A 26,483-nucleotide genomic window follows, 5' to 3' on the forward strand; every position below is an offset into this window, starting at 1 on the left:
ACTACACAAAACACAATAAAGACACATTTAATGACCCGCACATTCGAAAACGCTGTTGTGTAAAAAAGATAATACACTAGCGATTTCATGAACATGATTTAATTTACAATCTAATAATAGTGAAGCCAGTTGGTACTTGTAGCTTGGGTCCAACATCAGCTTGGAACACTTTAAAGTAAAGTTCATGGCCTTTCTTCATTTTAACAACAGTTGATCCAGCGGCAGATGTGTTGGGAGAGTTAAGAAAGTTCTTACAAAATGTATCACTCCTGTACACACAGATTTGAATCAGTTTAGCCTCACATTCCTGCAGCGTTACAATCACAAGATAGAAACCATCATCTGGTGCTACAAGTTTTCCTGTGGTTTTATTAAAATGGTTGCCGTTAATTTCCCACACTTTATAAAAGTTTGAGAGAATTGATCCAGTAGTTACGGGTGTGTTCTTAGCCAGGTTAATTTGACAGATGTAAGGCTGACATACACGGGTCTCTTTTGGAAAGTATACGTTAGAGTTTAATCAAAAGCATTTGCACAATCGTCTGTGCATCTGTACACAATTATGGTATGTTTATTATTTAACCTTCCCATTGTCTTGAAATCTTTTGACAGCTGTATAAGCTCACTTTCTCGAGTTTCAACCTAAAATGTGTGTAAAATTTAAGAGATATTGTATCAGAAATTGTGTTCATGTAAAACATGAATGTTTTACATTCTTAAAATAGTTAACGCCTTATTTTATTTAAATAGCACGTAAAAATACAATTAAATTAAATTGGTCGAAATACTAGTTCACATTATTTTAACAAAGTTAAAATAATCATCAGTAGCTAAATAAAGAAAGGAATATGTCAATCATAACAGGATACCTTTGTAGTTAAAGCTACTAAAAGGTCTGTAGTATTGGCCAGATTCTACTTCCCTTCATCTTGTAGAGTTAAAATCACAGCATTCATAAAACACAACACAATACAGTGTTACCCCAAATGTAACAGATCAATATGCAGATTAAAAGTGTTTTAATAAATCTTCTAACATTCTGTTGATTAACGTGTGCCGCATTCGCATTATCTGTAAATCTAATTTAATCAGATGATTAATTTGTCACATTCATAACTTTCAGTCGCAGCTTTTAAATAACCATTTTTTATGACATTGGAAATATCGTTAGCCAAATTTAAATTCAGTTTGTAAGATTTCTGTTAAGAAAAACTTTAAACCATTTCTCCTTGAACAGGTCCATGCTCTATAAAAAAAAAACAGTAAATCTTATAAAATATGTTAAACTCACCTTGTCTAACTAAATATTATCAAAGAAAACTTTAACAGCTGTTTCAGAACGTTTACACTGCAACTGAAACTGAAAGTGACTTACGGGAAATCCCGCTATTATCTGTATTTAAATTCCGGAAGTAATACATTTGTCAACACAGTTGTCAAGTTGGTGCTGTTGTTTTTTGTACAAGATCTAGCTATAAATCAATTTATGAGGTACAATTAAGTTAAACCCAGCTTTATTTAAGATTGTGTGTACTGTAAAGTAATTTCATTTCATCATGTTTTTGTAGGCTCTTCTTTTATTGGTTAGTTGTGTTATATCAGGGTTGTATAGCTTTGTTGTGCAATGGTATGCTGAGGTTAAATGTAACACAATTCATTACAGTATTATTACAATTCAGTGTCTGTATTGTTTACAACATGAACATATTTTACTATAGGGCTTGTAATTAGATCACAACTTCTCGTTCTCGTACTTGCAAGCAAATAGATTTCGTGACCGTAGACTTAAAAGCCCTGTTGTAATTCTTAAATAAACATACACTAGTGTAGTGCAGACATTAACATGTACAGTTAACATGTACACATGAAAGAGTGTAGTTTACATTTTAAACTGAATTAGGCCTATATTTTTTATACATGAAATTGTGTAGGAAACACACATTCGTCTTGTTTGGTTGCTGTTATGAGAAGTTTTTACAATATCGGCTGGTTGAAAAATGTTTCTTTACGTTTTTCAAAAATAAAAATTGTTTTATCAACACAAATATAATGGAGTGTATAAGTATTCTCTAGGTCTACATTGACAAATCTGGGACATTCGTAAACTGATATTAGCATTATTTTTCTCTCCAGTCGCTTTGTGGTGCGGACAGAATAACAGTATCATGAATAGACGAATTTAATGAGGTTTATATTTTTCTTGTCCGAGCAATCATTTTTTGCGATGGTAATTAGTTATAATTATTTTATATTATAGTTATCCCCACGAAATGACTAGAACTGATTCTAGTTAGTAAAAGAAAACATTGGACGACGTGGCATACCAGTAGAGTGCGGTAGAAAGGTAGAGTCGAGTTCAAATCCGGGTTTAAGTCAGTACAGTATCTCTAGTCCACCCCGCTGTGGTGGGTGCCTAACTCACGTTAGGGAAACAAAGGCCGTGGGCATAGTGCTGACCACAGTATCCGTTTATATGCCGAGGTCACTGAAGCAGATGAACTATACAGCTTCTGCCCCAAGTATCTTGGGTACGAACGGCAAAAAGTTGAAAAGATAATTTAAAAAGCTAGTGAAACTAAAAAAACTGTATTGGAAATTTAAAAAAAAAATATCTTTAAATTAAATATGTTAGTGTATTTAATTAAAATTGGTGCGTTTTACGTGTTATTAAACACACTCAACTATATTTTGTTTTATTTAGATGCGTCCCAGAATTCAGCTGAGGTTTGTTGGAGAACAGATGAAATATTTGGAAGAACAAATGCAATTGATGGAGCCTGTTATTGGCTTGATGAAAAATGTGAGCATTTTTTTATATTTTCATTGATAAATGTGTTATTGTTGTTTCGGGTATAAGCATGTAGCTGGTAGTAAGGTATGTTTAGCAGCCATTTGGTTTCGACGACTTCAATGTGTTTTTTGTCATCAGGCATTAAAAAAAAGTAAGATGTGGATAGAAGATAAAAATGACAAGCCGTCTATCACATACATAGAGCTTTGCCATGAACTTGCATCAGCAATCACGGCCTTGTTGGATGTAGCTTCAAACATTTTCAGTAAACATTGAATACAATAAGTCTGTCTAATTTATGTAATCAGTTATGACCTAAAGCTAAAAAACTAATTGCAATTTTAATTCAACTTATTATGTATACTTTTACCAAAAGGAGAAAATGAAGAGCTTGTCGATGTTGATGGTAGAACGCCATCTTTAGGTCAGGCTACTCTAGAGCCTACAAAAACAGAAACACCTGACCAAAGTGAATCAACAGATCAAGTGACTAAACTAGTAAAAAATCAAGAAGGTATAAAAAAAAAATTCGCTAAGTTAAAATGTTTAAAATAGAATAAAAAGTGTGCAAACATTTAACTTATTCTATTGTATTTGAAACGCTGATATTACATTATTTTTTATGCATTACAGAAGTATTCACTCGACTGGGTCTTTTGGAAAACGGCGTATCTTGTATACAAATTTCAATTCAGCAAACTAAAGAAGACACGTCAGAAATAAAACAATGGATAGACAATTTTGTAACAAAACAGAGTGACATGGGGGTAAAAATTGAACAGTTGATTAAAAAGCAAAAGCAGAATTTTAAAAACCTCAGAAAACAAATGAGTGAACAAGATAACAAAGTAAAGGAGCTGAACCAAGAAATTGAAAGTTTAAAAGAAAAGGAAACTAAGTCAAACAAAACACTAGAGAAACTGTCTCTAGATATAAAGGAATATGAAAACAACTTACTGACAATAAGTAAAGAGATGCAAGATCACGCAGATACAACTGATAGAATAACAGAAGAAATTAAAAGACATTCAGAACAGATGTCTACCCTACTAGAAGAGAGTTATAAAATCCAGCTTAATATATCAACTCAATTAGAAAAGGTAAAATTGCTAATGATGTGCTAACACAATTTTACACATACTGGCCAGATAACGTATTTCACATTTTATAACCTGGTTAAATTAAAACACAACTAAGTAACTTTATCGACAGTTAAACCTGTAATATTATTAGTAATTTTAAGACACATGTTTTTGTTAGTTATAATGTGCATTAAAAATAATAAAAATTCAATTTTCTGCTCTTTAGCACAGTCTAATGTACAAACTCCTACAACAAAGGTTGATGCCCATTGACAAACTGATTCAAATCTTTAACCAGAACTTGGAAACAAGGGAAAAAAGAATAACAAAGGTATATGTGTAGTAATTTGATAAAATATAAATATATAAATATATCTATAAATTGATAATTGTGCATTAATTATTAACACTCTGTTAATAGACCAGTTAGTAGCATATTTTCTAAATTAAGCGAAACGTTAAAAAAATTATAATAAAAAATAATCCATGTTTTAAATTATGTTCTATTCTTACAAGCTGCCATACCCTGTTAAAATCAGTGCAGCTATTTTATGTTCTACGTAACTATGTGATATTTTCAAACATTTTATAAAACCTTTTTTAGCTGGAAAATATTGAAGATGCTATTTCAAAATTGTCCAAAGATTTGAATCTCATAGGTGAGTTTTTCTTAAAATTTGTTTATAACAAATCATACGGCCAGACAGACATATCATGAAGTTCGTTAGCCAGACCATAATGTTATGTTCGTTAGACAGACAGACCATAACGCAAAGTTGGTTAGCCAGACAGATCATAACGTTATGTTCGTTAGCCAGACAGACCGTAACGTGATGTTCGTTAACTAGACAGATCATAACGTGATGTTCGTTAGCCAGACAGACCATAACATGATGTTCGTTAGCCAGACAGACCATAACGTGATGTTCGTTAGCCAGACTGACCATAACGTGATGTTCGTTAGCCAGACAGACCATCACGTGATGTTCGTTAGCCAGACAGACCATAACGTGATGTTCGTTAGCCAGACAGACCATAACGTGATGTTCGTTAGCCAGACCATAACGTGATGTTCATTACCCAGACAGACCATAACGTGATGTTCGTTACCCAGACAGACCATAACGTGATAATCAATGGAACGATTCACTCACCCATAGTGCCAGTCTCTAGACCCGTGGGTTTCGGTCAGGTGTTTGTTTCCTCACCTGGTACATTACACCACCTGGTACATTACACCACCTGGTACATTACACCACCTGGTACATTACACCACCTGGCACATTACACCACCTGGTACATTACACCACCTGGCACATTACACCACCTGGCACATTACACCACCTGGTACATTACACCACCTGGTACATTACACCCCCTTGTACATTACACCACCTGGTACATTACACCACCTGGTACATTACACCACCTGGTACATTACATCACCTGTTACATTACACCACCTGGTACATTACACCACCTGGTACATTACACCACCTGGTACATTACACTACCTGGCACATTACACCACCTGGTACATTACACCACCTGGTATATTACACCACCTGGTACATTACACCACCCGGTACATTACACCACCTGGTACATTACACCACCTGGTACATTACACCACCTGGTACATTACATCACCTGGTACATTACATCACCTGGTACATTACACCACCTGGTACATTACACCACCTGGCACATTACACCACCTGGTACATTACACCACCTGGTACATTACATCACCTGGTACATTACACCCCCTTGTACATTACACCACCTGGTACATTACACCACCTGGTACATTACACCACCTGGTACATTACACCCCCTTGTACATTACACCACCTGGTACATTACATCACCTGGTACATTACACCACCTGGTACATTACACCACCTGGTACATTACATCACCTGGTACATTACACCACCTGGTACATTACACCACCTGGTACATTACATCACCTGGTACATTACATCACCTGGTACATTACACCACCTGGTACATTACACCACCTGGTACATTACACCACCTGGTACATTACACCACCTGGTTCATTACACCACCTGGTACATTACACCACCTGGTACATTACACCACCTGGTACATTACACCACCTGGCACATTACACCACCTGGTACATTACACCACCTGGTACATTACACCACCTGGTACATTACACCCCCTTGTACATTACATCACCTGGTACATTACACCACCTGGTACATTACACCACCTGGTACATTACACCACCTGGTACATTACACCACCTGGTTCATTACACCACCTGGTACATTACACCACCTGGTACATTACACCACCTGGTACATTACACCACCTGGCACATTACACCACCTGGTACATTACACCACCTGGTACATTACACCACCTGGTACATTACACCCCCTTGTACATTACACCACCTGGTACATTACACCACCTGGTACATTACACCACCTGGTACATTACACCCCCTTGTACATTACACCACCTGGTACATTACACCACCTGGTACATTACACCACCTGGTACATTACATCACCTGTTACATTACACCACCTGGTAGATTACACCACCTGGTACATTACACCACCTGGTACATTACACCACCTGGTACATTACACCACCTGGTACATTACACCACCTGGTACATTACACCACCTGGTACATTACACCACCTGGTACATTACACCACCTGGTACATTACACCACCTGGTACATTACACCACCTGGTACATTACACCACCTGGTACATTACACCACCTGGTACATTACACCACCTGGTACATTACACCACCTGGTACATTACACCACCTGGTACATTACACCACCTGGTACATTACACCACCTGGTACATTACACCACCTGGTACATTACACCACCTGGTACATTACACCACCCGGTACATTACACCACCTGGTACATTACACCACCCGGTACATTACACCAACTGGTACATTACATCACCTGGTACATTACATCACCTGGTACATTACACCACCTGGTACATTACACCACCTGGTACATTACACCACCCGGTACATTATACCACCTGGTACATTACACCACCTGGTACATTACACCACCTGGTCCATTACACCACCTGGTACATTACACCACCTGGTACATTACACCAACTGGTACATTACATCACCTGGTACATTACACCACCTGGTACATTACACCACCTGGTACATTACACCACCGGCTACAGTACACCACCTGGTACATTACACCACCTGGTACATTACACCACCTGGTACATTACACCACCTGGTACCCTACACCACCTGGTACATTACACCACCTGGTACCCTACACCACCTGGTACATTACACCACCTGGTACATTACACCACCTGGTACCCTACACCAACTGGTACATTACACCACCTGGTACATTACACCACCTGGTACATTACACCACCTGGTATATTACACCACCTGGTATATTACACCACCTGGTACATTACACCACCCGGTACATTACACCACCTGGTACATTACACCACCTGGTACATTACACCACCTGGTACATTACACCACCTGGTACATTACACCACCTGGTACATTACACCACCTGGTACATTACACCACCTGGTACATTACACCACCTGGTACATTATACCACCTGGTACATTACATCACCTGGTACATTACACCACCTGGTACATTACACCACCTGGTACATTACACCACCTGGTACATTACACCACCTGGTACATTACACCACCTGGTACATTACACCACCTGGTACATTACACCACCTGGTACATTACACCACCTGGTACATTACACCACCTGGTACATTACACCACCTGGTACATTACACCACCTGGTACATTACACCACCTGGTACATTACACCACCTGGTACATTACACCACCTGGTACATTACACCACCTGGTACATTACACCACCTGGTACATTACACCACCTGGTACATTACACCACCTGGTACATTACACCACCTGGTACATTACACCACCTGGTACATTACACCACCTGGTACATTACACCACCTGGTACATTACACCACCTGGTACATTACACCACCTGGTACATTACACCACCTGGTACATTACACCACCTGGTACATTACACCACCTGGTACATTACACCACCTGGTACATTACACCACCTGGTACATTACACCACCTGGTACATTACACCACCTGGTACATTACACCACCTGGTACATTACACTACCTGGTACATTACACCACCTGGTACATTACACCACCTGGTACATTACACCACCTGGTACATTACACCACCTGGTACATTACACCACCTGGTACATTACACCACCTGGTACATTACACCACCTGGTACATTACACTACCTGGTACATTACACCACCTGGTACATTACACCACCTGGTACATTACACCACCTGGTACATTACACCACCTGGTACATTACACCACCTGGTACATTACACTACCTGGTACATTACACCACCTGGTACATTACACTACCTGGTACATTACACCACCTGGTACATTACACCACCTGGTACATTACACCACCTGGTACATTACACCACCTGGTACATTACACCACCTGGTACATTACACCACCTGGTACATTACACTACCTGGTACATTACACCACCTGGTACATTACACCACCTGGTACATTACACCACCTGGTACATTACACCACCTGGTACATTACACCACCTGGTACATTACACCACCTGGTACATTACACTACCTGGTACATTACACCACCTGGTACATTACACCACCTGGTACATTACACCACCTGGTACATTACACCACCTGGTACATTACACCACCTGGTACATTACACCACCTGGTACATTACACTACCTGGTACATTACACCACCTGGTACATTACACCACCTGGTACATTACACCACCTGGTACATTACACCACCTGGTACATTACACCACCTGGTACATTACACCACCTGGTATGTCGGGGGTCGACCTACTGCTGTCAACAACAGTACAGTAAGACAATTACAGAGCTGCCGTTTGTTTTATGCTACATAATACGTGACGTGATACACACGTACTAAACGTTTAACTAACCTAGGGCGGTACTAAACTAATATTTGAAATGTGTAGTCATAATTACAACTATGTAAATTTAATGGATGATGAGCATTCACATTTTACTTTTTGAAAATATAAATGCACATTGTATGAATCAAATAGTTAGAGCTTGGATATAATTAAACATGTAAATCATATGTTTTCTAATCAACAGAGTCACGTGTATGTAACAGATATGTTTGTCATGTAGAGTTTGAAAATCCCACACCTGTCAGTATTGGATCAACTATTTCAAAATTTAATAAAGTACGTGAATATAACGGTCAACATTTTAATCAAACAACAGGAAAATTTGTATCACCACATGATGGATTATATCTTGTCTGTGTAACTCTATGTGAATGGGAAAACAACCAAATTGGGGTTGGTGTGAGGACTAGAGACAGGTGGTGTGCAGCTATAGAAGTGAAATATGCCAACACTAACGCTGCTGGGTCAGTGGTTGTTGACATGAAGAAAGGTCAAGAACTTTACCTTAAAGTGTATAAAGCTGATCAAGGCGCAAAGTTATCCTATTACAGTAGTTTTACTATCTTTAGTTTGTAGAAGTACAACACAAAACAGTGTCGATAATAAATTCTCAATACAATAAAGTATGTAACTACCATGACAAATAACACGCTGTGTTCTACTTTACGACATTCACAATATCAAGATAGCTATAGCCTACACTCAGAGGTGTATCCATGTTTTCGTTGTAGGTGTAGCGAAAAGAGCAAGAACAGGCACCGAATGTTTAACACGTATATATATATATATATATATATATATATATATATATATATATATATATATATATATATATATATATATATATATAATATATATTATATATATATATATATTTTTGTAAATAATAACTTTTTATTTTTTTACACATACACTTTTAAAAGTTTATTATATTTCCTTAATCATAGTTCGCTCCTGTAGAGCCAGGAGCTAGCTGTGTGAAAAAGGTTGCATGTTTAAAATGTACATAGTATACAAATGCATACAATTTTCGTAGATTATAGTTAAACATGTCATACATTTTTGGTTTTTCTTAAACAAAAAGTCTAAGTTTTCTATAATTAAAACAATGTTCCTTCGAAGCGTTTTATTTGGGTGGCGGATAGTGGCTTTCCGTGTGTGCCTTTATACCTTCTAAAGGGAGGTGCAGGTTACAAGAGTGACAGGAATACATTGTTTCTACAGGATGCTTTTCTGTATAATGCTCGTATATGTCCATGAACCTAAACTCTCCCGGACACGTGTAGCACGTTAAAAGTTTCGGATACACTTTATCCTCGTGTTCTTCCCTGTTGAATTCCTGGGTGCAAAATCTGCACTTTTTGTCGTCGTATACTAGTTTTGTAGTTTTATGATATTTGCTATTTGTTTTGTGTCTGTGGGACTGTCTTCCTTTTTTCCTTTTTGGACTTGTATATTCGGGCATTTCTGTATTTGTGCTGGGCTTGTTACTATCAAGAGTTGGTTTCAAAGTAAACGTAAAATTGGTTGGGTATAGCGTGGATGGTAGAGGAGAGTTCAATTTGGTTTTTTTTTATGCAGATGGTTTAACGGTTGGTACTTTCGCTATGCTTGAACTAGGTGTTGTTGGTCTGCTTGCCGGCTTGGATGGACTGGTTGGTTTCCTGAATTGAGCTTTGGGTTCTTTGGCTGTTGAGATCGGTGCAGACGTATCGGGGGTGGCTTGCAGGTTTGTAGATTTAGAAGGTTCTATTGATTGTTGTGCAGGGATAGTTGTTTCATGTGTTGTTCAAGGGTTCTGTGTTAAGTTCGGCGCAGTTGCGGTTGGGATGGCTAGTGGGTTTACCGGCTTAGGAGGTTCTGTTGATTGCTGCTGAGCAGGTGTAGCTGTTTCCTGTGATACTGCCATGTGTACATTGGATGCTGGACAGTGATTGGTCCAGTGCGAGGTTGAAGAGCAGAACTGGCAAGCTTGTTTCCTTCCATTGATTGCAATTAGGATGTTGAGGGATTTGTTTTTGTAATTTATTTGAGTGTAATGAGGGATGTTTGTTGGGTTGTCAGTGTGTATGGAGAAGCTGCGGTTACTGGTGTGAGGAATTGTGGTTATGATTGGTTCTTTGTTGCTGTAAGGCTGTAGTGCTTGTATGAGTATGAGATCTTTGAGTGTGGGGGGTACCCATCTAAGGGTTCCGTTTATTCTGTCTTTTTCGTGTAGTGTGAAATGTAGAGTGTATGGGCCGTGTATTTTGTGTGTATTGTGAAAAGCGGTGACATCGAATGCTGTTGAGGAAAAGTACCAAGTGTCTGCTCTTCCGTAGTTGAGAAGCAGGATTTGTTCATTGCTTATGAGTCATTGGTAGATCCCCTAGGGTCGGAAGAAAATTCTTTTTTCTACTTTTTAGTCAACAAGAAAAACGTGTTTTTTTTTAAGTTTTTTTAAAGTATTTTTTTTACTTTTACCCATCTTGTCTGGAAACATAGAATTTACTTGAAATAAATATCATGGATTCGTACGTCGCTACCTAAACAGTAAAATAGCATACTCAGTGCTTAGTTGTTTCTACCCAATGTTTCTCCTTTTGGTAGAAGGCCTATGTGCTTTTTCGGTATGTTCTACTGCTTTGATACTCGAATAATAGTGCTATTGATACCCAATGACAGTGCTGTAGCTACAATGCTGTAGGTACTCAATGCTGAAGCAATGGGTACTGAGTGCTGAAGTCATGTGTACTGAGTACTTGGTGTCACTGTTTGGGTACTCAGCGCTGGCGCTGTTGGTAATCGATAACATTGTTATAAGTACTCAGCTGTGGGTGCTCAGTATCACTGCTGTGGGTTAGGGTTAGGGATTTACCCTGGGCTGGTAAGTAGATGACTCTTATAACATTTAGAAAAGAAATTAAGCCTATTTTTTATAAAAAAAAATTGGTAGGGGTGCGTCGCTTTTTTTGCCAAGATAAATGGGGATGATTTATATCGGAATAATGTGTAGATAAATCATTATAAATCTTTGAATAAAATCCAATTGTATTACCGCGTATTATATGATTTCACTAGCCAGTGGGTACTTAATGCTAAATCTGTAGGTGCTCAGAGTCACTAAAGTGGGTGCTCAGTGCTGAAGCTGTGGGTACTTAATAACTATATTGTCAGTACTGGATGCCTGTATAATGCCACTGATGTGGGTACTCACCATCACTGGAGTGGGTATATGTGTCAGCATATTTTAACGCTACTGTATTGATCATTAGGTGTACGTCTATTGTAAGTGTTATTATTGTCATGGTCACTATAAAGACCTATCTTTGGTGGTATCCAGGATAGTGGTCCACCACCTCACTTCCTATTGTATTTAGTTTTTATATTCTTCTCATATTTTACAATGCCATTTCAAAGCTAAATTCTTTATATTATACCCAGCAGCATGATCACTGTTTTTCAGCATCGTTCTGTCCATATACCGAGGTCAATAAAACAGGTGAACTCTACCTCACCCGCCTCATGTCCCGTAACGTTCGAAAGTGTACAGTATATATAAAGGAGAAGACTATATTAACATCCTTCCTTATTTATAGCTTGAAGCAACGACAGCTAGGCGAAGCATCACTTTCCTGTGCACTTGCTTGGCACGCAAGTACAATTGTATGTCTTGTTGCTGATGTCACAAAAACGCGACAAAGCGTAACCCAAAGATAGCTTCTTCAATTACTCTTATATGTGAAATAAACTGTTAATACACATAAAATAGTGAATAATAAAACTATTAGCACTTTTGTAGCTTAAATTGACTATTCATTTAGTAATAATAATCATTATAAGTGGGCTGAATTGATGAAGACACAATTTGTGTCCATGTGCTTGAGTCAACGGAGTGTGACGTCATAAAATGTTAGAAAACTAAAGTATAAAACTATTTATGCGAAAACTGACAATATTTCTGCTTGCGGATCAACTGTAGTTACGTTGAAGAAAGGTCAAGAACTATATTTTAAAGTTCAACAATCATGACCAGGGTCTTTTCTGCAAAAAGGAAGCGGTTTCACTATTTTAAGAATTTAGCTGAAAGGAATATAGTGTATTTCTAAACCAAAAATTTAAAATCAAAATATTATCTCAGTTGAATATTATCATAAGGATTCATTCTCGCTATGAGCTTATAATTATATTCATACACTGAAGAGGTAACGGTGTGGCTATGCGATAGAGTAAAATCTGCTAACTCGAAAGTCTCAAGATAGAATCTGGATCCAGCAAGTTCAGCGTCCACGAGTCCGCTTAGGTCTAATGTCCACCTAACTCAATAACTAAAACTTCTGTTCATATGGCGAGGTCACGAAACACAAGAACTCTACTTCGTCTGCCTAACGGATCGCTAGAATTATTTACTTTATACACTGAAGATATCATGACTGATTTATAACTCTACCTAGCATTACTTTTACTTCATATAATATTAAGACTGTATATTTGTAATATTATTAAGTCCTTAATAAGAAATAATTAAAAATGGATGCAGTAAAACTAATTTGACAATCATAAATATTACTCTATACTTAACACATATACATTTATTTTGCAAATCTAACATTTTTGTTTGCATTGGAAATATATTTTTTATTGTACACGGTGAGCCTAATAAAATTTAGTTCTAATTTTAAATTGGTTAATATCTATTGCTGTCCCATGTGTTGTAGAAAAAACCTAGTTATAATGGTAGTAAAAGTGGTAGCAATAGTTTGTGTATGAAACATTTCTTCACTATAGACAGATAATATGCAAACATCTCAAAACTATCTCGAAGTATAATGTCAATTTCTTTTCTCTCAAATATGTGCCGAGCACTACACTAACTAACACATAATTTCAAGTAGGTGGGTGGAGTTCTTGGTTGTGAAAACTTGAAATGATCAGCGTGAAGAAAACACTTATCATTTTCATATTAATGGTTCGTCATTAACATGGACGTCCACTGAGATTTTAAAAGGCCGAGATTCGAGGTTTATATTTCACCCATTTTATTTGCTTGTTGAGGTTGGCGTGGTCGAGTCGGTAAAGCTCATGGTTGCTAAACCGAAAAGTCTCGAGTTCGGATCCCCGGGCAGATGAGGCTCGTTAGCTGGGGACAGCCACTCTTCTAGGAGAGACTACTCCAAAATTAAACAACTGCTGCCTTTTAGTTTGTTCTTGGTTGGACAAAGGCTATGGAAGCAAATCTAAAAAGAAAAGCAGGCTGAATTCGGAGTCAATGGCCTCAATGGCGCATAATCAGTTGACACGTAACGCTTAATTGTGTTGGAGGCGTGGCCGAGTCGGCAAAAAGCTCATTGTTGATAAATTCGAACAAAGACTCGAGTTCAAACGCACTGGCAGATAAATCTCGATCCCCTTCAACACAAATAATTAAGAACGAAGAAGAAGATTTGCTTGTTATTTACTCTAAGCTGACATTGTGTAATGCAGAGAAATGTATCACTGACAAAGACAACCAATTTAGTTTATAAAGAGGTTATCAGTAATTATTTACTGTTTGATTTGATCATACCTGAACTATAGCTGATATAAGTGATAAAACCAGATAATGATTGCATAATAACACGATTCAATGTTCATGTGTTTATATTAAACTAAGATAAATGATATGAAATTAAGCCAAAGGACGGGTCAGTACAAAGTACACTAAAACAGGCGTCACTACATGGTAGCTGCAACTTGTGTTTATAACTTCACGCTGTGTTGTTGAAGTGGAGTCACAATTTCTTACTTTATTGGAACCAGAGTGAATAAATAAATTGCTAAACTGGTTAGAACTAAAGATTATTTATTCAGTCAAATGTAAGTTTACATTTAGCAAACCTAAAGTTAGTGATAGATAAACTTTAGACATCTGACTTATCACAGACTAGACAGTTGAGCTAATGCACTTTAATGATACAATTATACTGATATATTGTATTTAATTATTTAGAAAATTATTTTAAAGAAAAATTTCTAACGCCCGTTAGCACCGAAAGTGCCTTCCGACTTATGGTGATATAAGAATTTCCAGTTAATGTTTAGGGGAAATCACTCATGTTTCATTTATTTTTTCCTTATTATTAGTAGCCTATGTCTTAAAATAATATTTTGCAATAAATGTATGCGTTTTATCACTAAAAATATTAATTTATTACTTTCGTACTAACCCATATCCTGCTAGCGTTCCATAGCTTGTAAAACAACTACTGAAATTAATTAAAAACTAATCTATTTAAATAAAATGTTTAACTGCATTAATTGGATAACTTTTACTTTCTCGTATACGTATATAAACTATGGGGGGTCGACAATGAACGGTCGAGTATCATTTAATCGCCTAAAAATTAGAAAACAAACATTTTATTAGTCTTTCTTGTAATAGCAGGCAAATGGCAGAAACACAAGGTTTCATAATATGTTATAACATACGATTTGATTGATGACTAGTTTTATGTGGCGTTTTTTTAATTTGTGTATGTGTATGTGTTTGCTAGTGTGTTTCTGCGTGTATTTTAATAAATGTCTTTTATAATTTCTCTGTGCTCCAGGAAATGTTCCTATGCCTACTTTCTGTGTTATATCTCGACAATAGCCCTCCTTAAACTCTTATATTACTAGGCCGTTTTAAAACAATATGTCCTATACTACTAAACCTATAATTGTGCACGTGACCTAGAACTTAATGCTTTAATTATTATTGATACATTTCCTAAGTATCCATTTATTAAAAATATTCGGAATTAAAAAACTGAACGGTTGTTGTCCTCTTAAAAAAGGCAATTGCAATAAAAATTATAACACGTGAAAAAAAATTACACCAGTAAACAACAACGGTCATTTTAAAATTGTGTTTTACTGTAAAAACTAAACATGGGTTACTAGTATGTATTTAAAACAAGCATGGTTTTATGCCACACAACATTAAGTAAACATGCTTAAACTGAAAACATAGGTTAGGCAGGGTATTCTTTTATAATACAATGAGTTAATGTTAAAATACTTACTAATGGAATCTACAATTTCGAAACATCATTTTCCAGGGTTGCAAACTAAAAACGAAAGATAGCATCTCATCATTTCGAAATTGTATCATTATTTTTTTGTTATTGACTTTTTAAAAAAAATGAACCTAAGAGATGTATTTTTAATGGTCATTAGCGGTCTGTTTTCACGTCCTGGTTATATACGAGTGTGGCTGATTCGCAGTTTGTTCTGTATTTTAGTTATTACATTTGAAGCGCGTGCTACTCCAAATACAGAGAGAAAAAACAATTTGGTTATATATTTATATTGGTCTCAAGCAATACTCCTGTCACATGTGGATATATGGGTTTTGTTGACACTCAAAGGGTCCAATCGCATTAAATAATAAATATGTTACATTTTGTTTGTTCGTCTGCCTACTGGCCCAGTTTTGATTAAACTTTTGAATTAAATTTTCAACGGGCATTAATCTTTGGTGTAAGATTTTATACGTGACGCTAGGCAAGAAGTAGAATAATATATTTCTTTTGTTTAAAAAAAGTTAACATGTGATATCAAAAACATGTGAGCAGGTTTGTAGTTATTAAAATGTGTAGCTATTAACTGATATAATACAAAAAATCAAATCCATTTAATAAAATGATACATGTGTTAAAAAATTAAAATTGGTACAAACCATTGAAATTCGTATTTTTGTTTGTATTGCCTTGTTCCCTCAAGTGAGAAATAACATCTTAATGACTTTTAGTATTTAATTGCATTTTCCCTGCTTTATTTGTGTATTTTAAATTCTTCATTTATTTTGTTCAAAATATTGTCAAACTTTTTCATCTCAGTATTTGTGCTTTCTATTGTTTGGCTTGTATTTGGTTCTTTTTCTTTGAGTGTCTCATTTTCTTTACTTATCTAGTTTATTCTGTTTTTTTGCGTTTTTTATTTGCTTTTATCTATTCTTTATTTTCTGTTTGTTTTTCAGACAATACTTTAAGTTTTTTGTTTTTCTTAGTAATTATTTATTATTATTTCATATTATTATAATTATCCCCAAGAAATGACTAGAACAGATTTTAGATGGTAAAACATAACATGGGACGGCGTGACCGAGCAGTGGAGAGCGGTAGAAAGCTAAAATCGAGTTCGAAACCGTGTTTAATTTAGTAGACTGTCCCTGAGTCCACCCAGTTGTGGTGGGTACCTAACTTACGTTAAGGAAAGAAATGCCGTTGGGCATAGTGTTGACCACACTATCCCTTCATGCTGAGACTTCTGAAGCAAATGAACTTTACAGCTTAAATTAGGACATTTGAGACACATACAATTGCTCAGACTCCTTTATCAAAAAAAGCTTCATTTATTTAATCTACGAGGCTTGACGTTGCGTATTTCTTTTTTTTTAACGATACTAAAAATTAAACTTAAATATTTACTTCGCGTATTCACACAAAAATGTACACGAATAGATTAACCTGTTAAAAATGTAATTACTGTTTAAATAATTACAAATATAAAACAATATTTTTTCAATTATCTTGTGAAAAATAAGTACAAAACATTTAGAATGCCCTTCACTGTAAAAAAAAATATTATGAAGTGTATGTTGAGTAGAGCTAAGGGTTGGGAATTTGTATTTAAATTCGGGCTTCCGTTTCATGTATTTCAGGGGATTTTGTAGATACCTTAATAATTGAAAGAAAAAATGTCACTCAGAGCTATGTTTGAGCTCTGGTGAAGTGGAATAAGTTGACTGAGGTCCAGAAGTGGTAATCCCAACGTTTAAAGTAAAAATACATAAAAAAATGTTTGAAAACTACTCTCACCTATTTTGCTAAGTTATAAAGGAATGCAGAGCCTGACCAGTTTTGAATTCTGTGACGATTGGTCCTGGAAAGGCAACTATCTATTTTTCAAGCATCTCGTGACCACATCTCGAAGTTTCATGGGCTGCTGTCGATGATATTTTACACTGTGAATATTGTATACGTTGATGGTCATTAGTGGTCAGTTTACACGTCCTGGATATATAAACGTGTGGCCGCAGTTTGTTCTGTATTTTTGTTATTACATTTGAAGCCCATGCTACTCCTGAAAGTGTGAAAAAAAACACTTGAAATCTCTAAACGTAGCATAGAGGCTATTAGTTAAAGACATTACTTAAGTTTGTTTTATTTAGATGCGTTCCAGAATTCAGCTGAAGGTTGTTACAGAACAGATGAAATATTTGGAAGAACAAATGCAATTTATGGAGCCTGTAATTGGCGTGATGAAAAATGTGAGAGATTATTCTTGTTTTTGTGATAAATTGTGTTAATGTCTTTTCGGGTATAAGCATTTAGCAAGTAGTAAGTTACGTTTAGCAGCCATATAGTTTCGACGACTTCAATGTGTTTTATGTCATCAGGCATTAGAAAAAAGTAAGACGTGGATGGAAGATAAAAATGACAACCCGTCTATCACATACATAGAGCTTTGCCAGGAACTTGCTTCAGCGACAAAGGCCTTGTTGGATGTAGCTTCAAATATTTTAAGTAAACGTTGAAAACAATACGTCTATGTAATTTATGTAATCACTCATGAACTAAGCTTAAAAAATAATTGCAATTTTAATTCAACTTATTATGTATACTTTTACCAAAAGGCGAAAATGAAGAGCTTGTAGATGTTGATGGTAGCACGCCATCTTTAGCTCAGTCTACTCTAGAGCCTACAAAAACAGAGAAACCTGACCAAAGTGAATCAACAAATCAAGTGACTAAACTAGTTAAAAATCAAGAAGGTATAAAATATTTTTTTCGCTAAGCTAAATTTTTAAAATAGAATAGGAGGTGTGCAAACATTTAACTTATTCTATTGTAATTGAAACGCTGCTATTACATTATTTGTTATACATTACAGAAGTATTCACTCGACTGGGACTTTTAGAAAACAACATATCTTGTCTAGAAAGTTCAATACAAAAAACTAAAGAAGACACGTCAAAAATAAAACAATGGAGAGACAACTTTGTATCAGAACAGAGTGACATGGGGGTAAACATTGAACAACTGACTAAAAAACAAAAACAGAATTTTAAAAACCTCAGAAAACAAATAAGTGAACAAGATAACAAAGTAAAGGAGCTGAACAAAGAAATTGAAAGTTTAAAAGAAAAAGAAACAAAGTCAAACAAAACACTAGAGAAACTGTCTCTAGATATAAAGGAATATGAAAACAACTTACTTACAATAAGTAAAGAGATGCAAGATCACGCAGATACAACTGATAGAATAACAGAAGAAATTAAAAGACATTCAGATCAGATGTCTACCATACAAGAAGAGAGTTATAACATCCATCTTAATACATCAACTCAAATAGAAAAGGTAAAATTGATAATGATGTGCTAACACAATTTTACACATACTGGCCAGATAACTTATTTCACATTTTATAACCTGGTTAAATTAAAACACAACTAAGTAACTTTATCAACAGTTATACCTGTAATATTATTACTAATTTTAAGACACATGTTTTTGTTAGTCATAATGTGCATTAAAAATAATTAAAATGCAATTTTCTGCTCTTTAGCACAGTTTGATGTACAAACTCCTACAGCAAAGATTGATGCCCATCGACAAACTGATTCAAATCTTTAACCAGAACTTGGAAACAAGGGAAAAAAGAATAACAAAGGTATATGTGTAGTAATTTGATAACATATACATTATGACGTTGATAATTGCGCATTAATTATTAACACTATGTTAATAGACCAATTAATAATATGTTTTCTAAATTAAGCGAAACATTAAAAATGTTATAATTATAAAATAATCCATGTTTTAAATTATGTTCTATTCTTACAAGCTGCCATACCCTGTTAAAATCAGTGCAGCAATTTTATGTTCTACGTAACTATGTGATATTTTCAATCATTTTATAAAATCTTTTTTAGCTGGAAAATATTGAAGATACTATTTCAAAATTGTCCAAAGATTTTAATCTAATAGGTAAAATTGTCTTACATTTTTTTATAGCAAATCATACAGCCAGACAGATCATATGGTAATGTTCGTTACCCAGACCGACCATAACGTGATGTTCGTTAGCCTAACAAACCATAACGTAATGTTCGTTAGCCAGACAGACCATAAGGTGATGTTCGTTAGCCAGACAGACCATTACGTGATGTTCGTTAGCCAGACAGACCATAACGTGATGTTCGTTAGCCAGACAGACCATAACGTGATGTTCGTTAGCCAGACAGACCATAACGTGATGTTTGTTAGCCAGACAGACCATAACGTGATGTTCGTTAGCCAGACAGACCATAACGTGATGTTCTTTAGCCAGACAGACCATAACGTGATGTTCGTTAGCCAGACAGACCATAACGTGATGTTCGTTAGCCAGACAGATTATAACGTGATGTTCGTTAGCCAGACAGACTATCTCGTGATGTTCGTTAGCCAGACAGACCATAAAGTGATGTTCGTTAGCCAGACAGACCATAACGTGATGTTCGTTAGCCAGACAGACCATAACGTGATGTTCGTTAGCCAGACAGACCATAACGTGATGTTCGTTAGCCAGACAGACCATAACGTGATGTTCGTTAGCCAGACAGACCATAACGTGATGTTCGTTAGCCAGACAGACCATAACGTGATGTTCGTTAGCCAGACAGACCATAACGTGATAAAGAATGGAACATTTCACTCACCCATAGTGCCAGTCTCTAGACCCGTGGGTTTCCGTCAGGTGTTTGTTTCCTCACCTGGTACATTACACCACCTGGTATGTCGGGGATCGACCTACAATGGTCTACCCTAGTACATTAAGACATTACGCAGCTGTAGTTTAAAATTAACTAATTTCAATTGAAGTCACATCGTCGCTTTATGTTTCTAATATTAAGACGGAGTCCCTGGGTTAAATCTATAATAAAATAATAACTTAAAAATATAAAAAAAATGTAACATTCTTTTAATGTGAAACGAACAATACAATACGTTAAAGGTGCAGATCGTGCCATCGGTTTTATTAAAGTTCTATAAGTACAACAGAATAACATTAGTTCTAGTAATTCTTGTTTCTTGATATATAGTTCAACTATAAAATATACAAAACACATATAACATTTGTTATACCTTTAGTGACGTATTAGGTCACCTACTACACTCGTAGTTTCAATACGTAGGATACGATAAACTAACACGACTAAAACTGAAGACCGTACTAAACTAGTGGTCTGATGTTGCAATGTGTGGTCTTAGACAAAATTATGTAAATTTTATGGATTATTATACACAATTTTTTTTTTAATTGTTTGATTTAGGTTTGCCACTTTTTTACTTACATTTTGAACAACATTCAAAACACATATAATTAGTTGATGTTTAGTGTTAGTAACATAAACTAATAATACGACAATGCACATATTATGGACAGTGGCAGAACTAGAAAAAGCCCCCCCCCCCATGCAGAGTTTTTTGGGCCCCTGTATGTATATATATATATATATATATATATATATATATATATATATATATATATATATATATATATATATATATATATATATATACATATATATATATACTTGAGTTTTTTTTCCTTCTGGTACAGTGTACCAGGTAGGCCTACACGAATAATACAGAGGTTTTCCATTACGTTAGCTGGCCCCATTCAGTTTTCAAATTGAGAAGTACAGACTCTCTAGATCTACTCAAACACATCAAACTGACGCCGATTTTTATGAGGTTTTCATCAAAATGTTACCAATCGTGTATATATAGACGTGTGCCCATGTTTTCCAGAAGTTTATTTAAATGTGAACAATGTCAGCAGTTCATTTCTTGGATCTTAGTTGGTGGGGCGCGGGTTTGTCCACTCTACCAACTAGACACACCAAGGCATGACGTTAGTCCTCGGCGACGGCCCAGGTGTTAGGGGAGTCACGGGGCTCTTGGAGCTACCGGTTACATTACTGCACGGGTGATGGGTGCAACACAGTGTTTTTTCCAGTCATCACTTAGTCAGCCCCCCACCCCCCTTCGAAAATATCAAGCGCTCGAACCCCCCCCCCCCCCCCACCCCCGGAAAAAGTCCCCACTCCAATATGTAAACAAATGTTAGGCCTATGACAGAAATCTTTGCGGGGCTGTACTCAACAGCTTCCCAAGTTTTCATGGCGATCGGATGAATGCTGTAATTAAGCATAAAAGACAGAAACATGTTTTTCACATGTAAATCTGTATGTGGCCAGCTCACGCGTCGGATAACCTTCTGATTTAGGTGTGGGGGGATCCATTAATGACGTCACGTTTTTAACAACTTACAAAAAGCTAGACCCTCACACCCCCCTCTCCCCAACGACGTCATTTATGAATAGTAATTGACTGTTAATAATGTTCAATTAATTCAAAACGTTGTAATTAATTTCTATTTAATTATACAAAAAATAATCTTACCTTCCTTGTTTTGTGAATTGGATGCACCTAATTCTATTCAAGTAAATTAATATCTGTTGACTAGTGTTGTCTAGTGTCTGACAAAATGTCCTGAAGTGGTGAATGTACGGTTAGGAAGTAGTTCATAAACAATACATTTATCTACTCGATACTTGCGAGGCTAAAAAAAGAGGGGTGGAATGGGGGTCGGCTCGGGAAAAACTTGAAAGAGACAACAAGACGCCCTGATCTATGTACGTCTGCATCGCCCATTGGAAAACTTACTCAGGGGAGATAATTCCAAGTATAGGCCTTAAAAGTTTACTATGATATTTCTTGTAAAAGCAAAAACAAGTAAACGTTTATAAAACCGAAGTTTCTAGTATTATATTATTTTTTATTATTTGTAGGGTACAAGATAGTACAAGATAGAAATTCTACCAATATCACAAACACATATTAACATTGAAAAATGTACAACGGATTTCGGGTCCCTTACCAATTCTGCAAAGAAGAACCGCGCATCATGAAAGTCCACTTCATATGTAACGGCTTTTCTAGCTTGGACTTTTTTTTAAAAGAATTTTGCCGGCGACATCGTGTGTTTGATTGTAGGGAAATAAAACTCGGCCTTTACGATGGCTAAAAAAAATACAGCTACAAATAACTTTTTTTAATATATAAATAAATTGACGACAATTTTCGAGCCTCGTATTTGGCCCCCATCCCCTGCCCCATCCACCACATTACACTTTAAAAGATCGGTCAAACAGTTACGTGTCCTCACAGAAGTCATCAAAATTTGAAGTTTTGACTATAAATTATACTGTAGTTTGCGTAATAGATTTTAAATAATTGCGGAAGAACATGGTATATTAACTGTAAAAAAAGTAGCCGTAACGCAACTACTGTATTTTTCCTATACAAACCAAATATAAAGGCACAAATGCACGAAAATTAAATTCCAAATTTAAAAAAAAAAATTATTTATGGTCGGCTTTTGGCCCTAAACGGCCTACCCCTCCCCCCTCATTGCGGGGTCTGTAGTTCCGCCCCTGATATGGATCAAATTGTAAGAGCAAAGGGATCATCCACACGTGGAGGGGGAAGGTGAACCGAATAAAATTTACTTTTGTAAACGCATGTGGACTGGAGGGGGGGGGGGTGTCGGATCATTATCAACGTCCACATGTTGAATTTAACAACAAAATACTTTTTTTAAAATGCACATAAAATGTTGGTTATTAAATCGGCAGTTCTCGTGTTGAATTTCCCCAGCACAGCGGGTAAATAAATGTAGCCAAAATGTAATTGTATACCGCCAGCCTGGGAAAAAAGCGGTCATCGATTTACAAGAGGGAGGGGGAGGGGGCACTGACTGCAACAATTATCTAAAATATTACACGATATTTCAATTTTATTTTTAAACATTTCAAACAATTAAAGCTTAACTTATTGAAACAATTAGAACAATTTTGTGTCAAGACCTAAGACGTTGTAGATCTAGTGATTTTTTTTTCAAGTAAAAAAACTACAAATTATCACGTTACCTATATATTCGTTAATAGCTAGACAGACACAAATGACATTACAATGTTCGGTCTACAGCATCTTCAATAAAATAAAATTGATGACACCATTCGTGAAATTAAACATGTACATCATACATATGTTTTCTAATCAACAGAGTCACGTGTATGTAACAGATATGCTTGTTATGTGGAGCTTGATGATCCCACACCTGTCAGTACTGGATCAATTATTTCAACATTTGGTGAAGTACGTGAATATAACGGTCAACATTTTAATCAAACAACAGGAACATTTGTATCACCACATGATGGTTTATATCTCGTCTGTATAGCTCTACATGAATGGGGAGATAAACGGACTGGAGTTGCTGTGATGGCAGCAGACGAGTTTTGTTACGGTATAGAAGTGAAATGTGCCAACACTAGCGCTTTTGGGTCAGTGGTTGTAGACATGAAGAAAGGTCAAGAACTTTACTTTCAAGGGTCTCAATCAGATCAAGGCGCAGCTTTATCCTACCTCAGTAGTTTTACTATCGTTAGTTTATAGAAGGACAACAAAAAACATGGTGGATGGTACATTCCTAAAACAATAAAATATGTAACCAACATGTTAAACACACGCTACCAACTTACTATGTGTGTAGACTACATGTTTACAAAAACTCTAATGGTTTATATGTTATTTGTTTTTCTCTCATCTGTCTACTTTAGTTGAGCCTTGCATCAAATATAAATCATTTTTGTTTTATTTGATATGTTCATTTTAATTTTAAAATTAGTACTATACCAAACACAAACAAATTTAACGACGCACTGTCTTAACGGCCAAGGACAACACCCCACGTGATTATCCCCCGGTGTTCAAGTAAGGGAGCTCATTTTCATTCATTATTGCTTTCACTGAAGTCGCGAGATCTGTCCCTTTACCAAATTAGGCTCGATAACCAGAGCCAATTACTCATCTAGGAGAAAAACTCTTAAATAAACACAAGTGCTGCCTTGTACTTTGTTCTTTATATGAACTAATCCTATAGAGACAAAGTCAGAAATAAAAGCATGATGTACGCAGTTTTAGGGTACCATATAGCGCATAGCATTTTGCCACTTAAAATACGGCAATGTATCAGTTATATGAAAATATTTAGGTTAAATCTGCCAAAACTAACTCTGCTCATTAACTAAAAGATTAAAAGGACATATGAACGGATCTAACTACACATTGACTAACACAACGTTCTTTTTACAATAGTTGAGCTGGTGTTGTATTTTGTTTAAACAATAAAATATCACCATTATTTCTATTTGTTTTATAACTTCAACAGCGTTTAAAACTGGCGTTGTCTGCCCACACCTGTGTGTGAGCTAAACCAAATCTTATGTGTGTGAGCTAAACCAAATCATGTGTGTGTGAGCTTAACCAAATCTTGTGTCTGATGTTCACTCACACATGCACACTAAAGTACACATAAATGAGTACACATACTTGCACACATGTGTATATATGCACTCGAAAACTTGAATGCATTAATGCTGTGACACACATATGCTGTTATACTGTAAGGATATGTTTACTTGCGGTATTCTAGACGGAGATATAAAACATATATTTTTCTTATAGGGGTTTGTGAAAATACATTTTATTTTCGTAACCAATTTAAAAAAAGCCATTTAAACGTATTTAATGTGAATGTAATTAATACAACTTTGACAAAATATTCACTTTAAAAAAAATAGTAGATGACACTCTTTGAAATCTCAATGGCATCAGTATGTATATGTATATGTGTGTGTACATGTTTGTATGCTTGTTAGTGTACCTGTTTGTGTACCTGTTTGTGTACATGTATATAATGTATGCTAAAACCGCGCATGATAGTCCAGTTCTTCCATCGGGTTATTGGGGGATAGTTCTGTGTACTTTTATATCTAATATATAAAGCTCAGTTCTGTATGTAATGCATTTGTATGTCGTTGGAATTGTATGAATTTAAGTGTTAGAAAATTATCGTGCGCATTTGTCTAAATTTATGAGCTAAAAAATTACCATTGAAAGTGTTGGGAAATCATTTTCATTTTTCAAATTACAGTAATAATTGTCGGCATGTTCATTAAACACAAGTTTAAAAAAAATATCATCTTTTACAAAAATTCTAATTATGTCTTTATTTAGTCCTATAGCACTTACTTCCCTTTGATAAATTTGGAAAACAAAATTACTTCCCTTTATAAAACCATTGCATTAGTCGAAAATAATTTACTTTTTAATTACTTTGTTTTGGTGTTGGGAAAAAAAAATAATTACATAATTAGCGGGGATTGATCAAATGCAAATGTTGTAGGTATTTTACGGATAAGCTTGGAGTATTAAAATTGTTCATCAAATTGAAACAGGCGCGTTCGTTTAAGTGAGTGCAAAAGACTATGAATAAGTTGGGGTACTATAGTCGTTCATTAAGCTAAAACAGGTGATTCCGCCCCGGGCGTTTATGTTCGCGTTAATGTTTTCTTTGTGTTTAGGTGGGTTTGCGTTAGTGGTTGCGTTTTGATTTGGTTCGTTTTTGTTCTTTCTTTTTTCGTTT

The 26,483-nt window shown here is 35.8% G+C and overlaps 1 protein-coding gene across 1 annotated transcript; it reads left to right on the forward strand.

Annotated features, from left to right (window-relative positions):
* Nucleotides 1-1,430: 1,430 nt before the first annotated feature.
* LOC131947350 (filamin A-interacting protein 1-like) lies at nt 1,431-24,877 on the forward strand. The gene is made up of 9 exons (XM_059308548.1): nt 1,431-1,491; nt 2,134-2,187; nt 2,702-2,800; nt 2,930-3,056; nt 3,168-3,305; nt 3,425-3,891; nt 4,100-4,204; nt 19,876-19,930; nt 24,060-24,877. Exons 3-9 carry the CDS (start codon nt 2,702-2,704, stop codon nt 24,449-24,451), a joined length of 1,383 nt encoding a protein of 460 aa, XP_059164531.1. The 5' UTR covers nt 1,431-1,491; nt 2,134-2,187; the 3' UTR covers nt 24,452-24,877.
* The last annotated feature ends 1,606 nt before the right edge of the window (nt 24,878-26,483 follow it).

The sequence above is a fragment of the Physella acuta genome, unplaced genomic scaffold (genome assembly GCF_028476545.2).
Source record: "Physella acuta isolate Inbredline_101_S28 unplaced genomic scaffold, ASM2847654v3 ptg000592l, whole genome shotgun sequence".
Lineage (NCBI taxonomy): Eukaryota > Metazoa > Mollusca > Gastropoda > Physidae > Physella > Physella acuta.

Excerpts from the sequence above, each read along its gene's own strand:
- LOC131947350 (XM_059308548.1), top strand. The coding sequence starts at position 2,702 with ATGCGTCCCAGAATTCAGCTGAGGTTTGTTGGAGAACAGATGAAATAT. Across the intron at positions 2,801-2,929 it reads TTATTGGCTTGATGAAAAAT|GCATTAAAAAAAAGTAAGAT; the intron begins GTGAGCATTTTT and ends TTTTGTCATCAG. Across the intron at positions 3,306-3,424 it reads ACTAGTAAAAAATCAAGAAG|AAGTATTCACTCGACTGGGT; the intron begins GTATAAAAAAAA and ends TATGCATTACAG.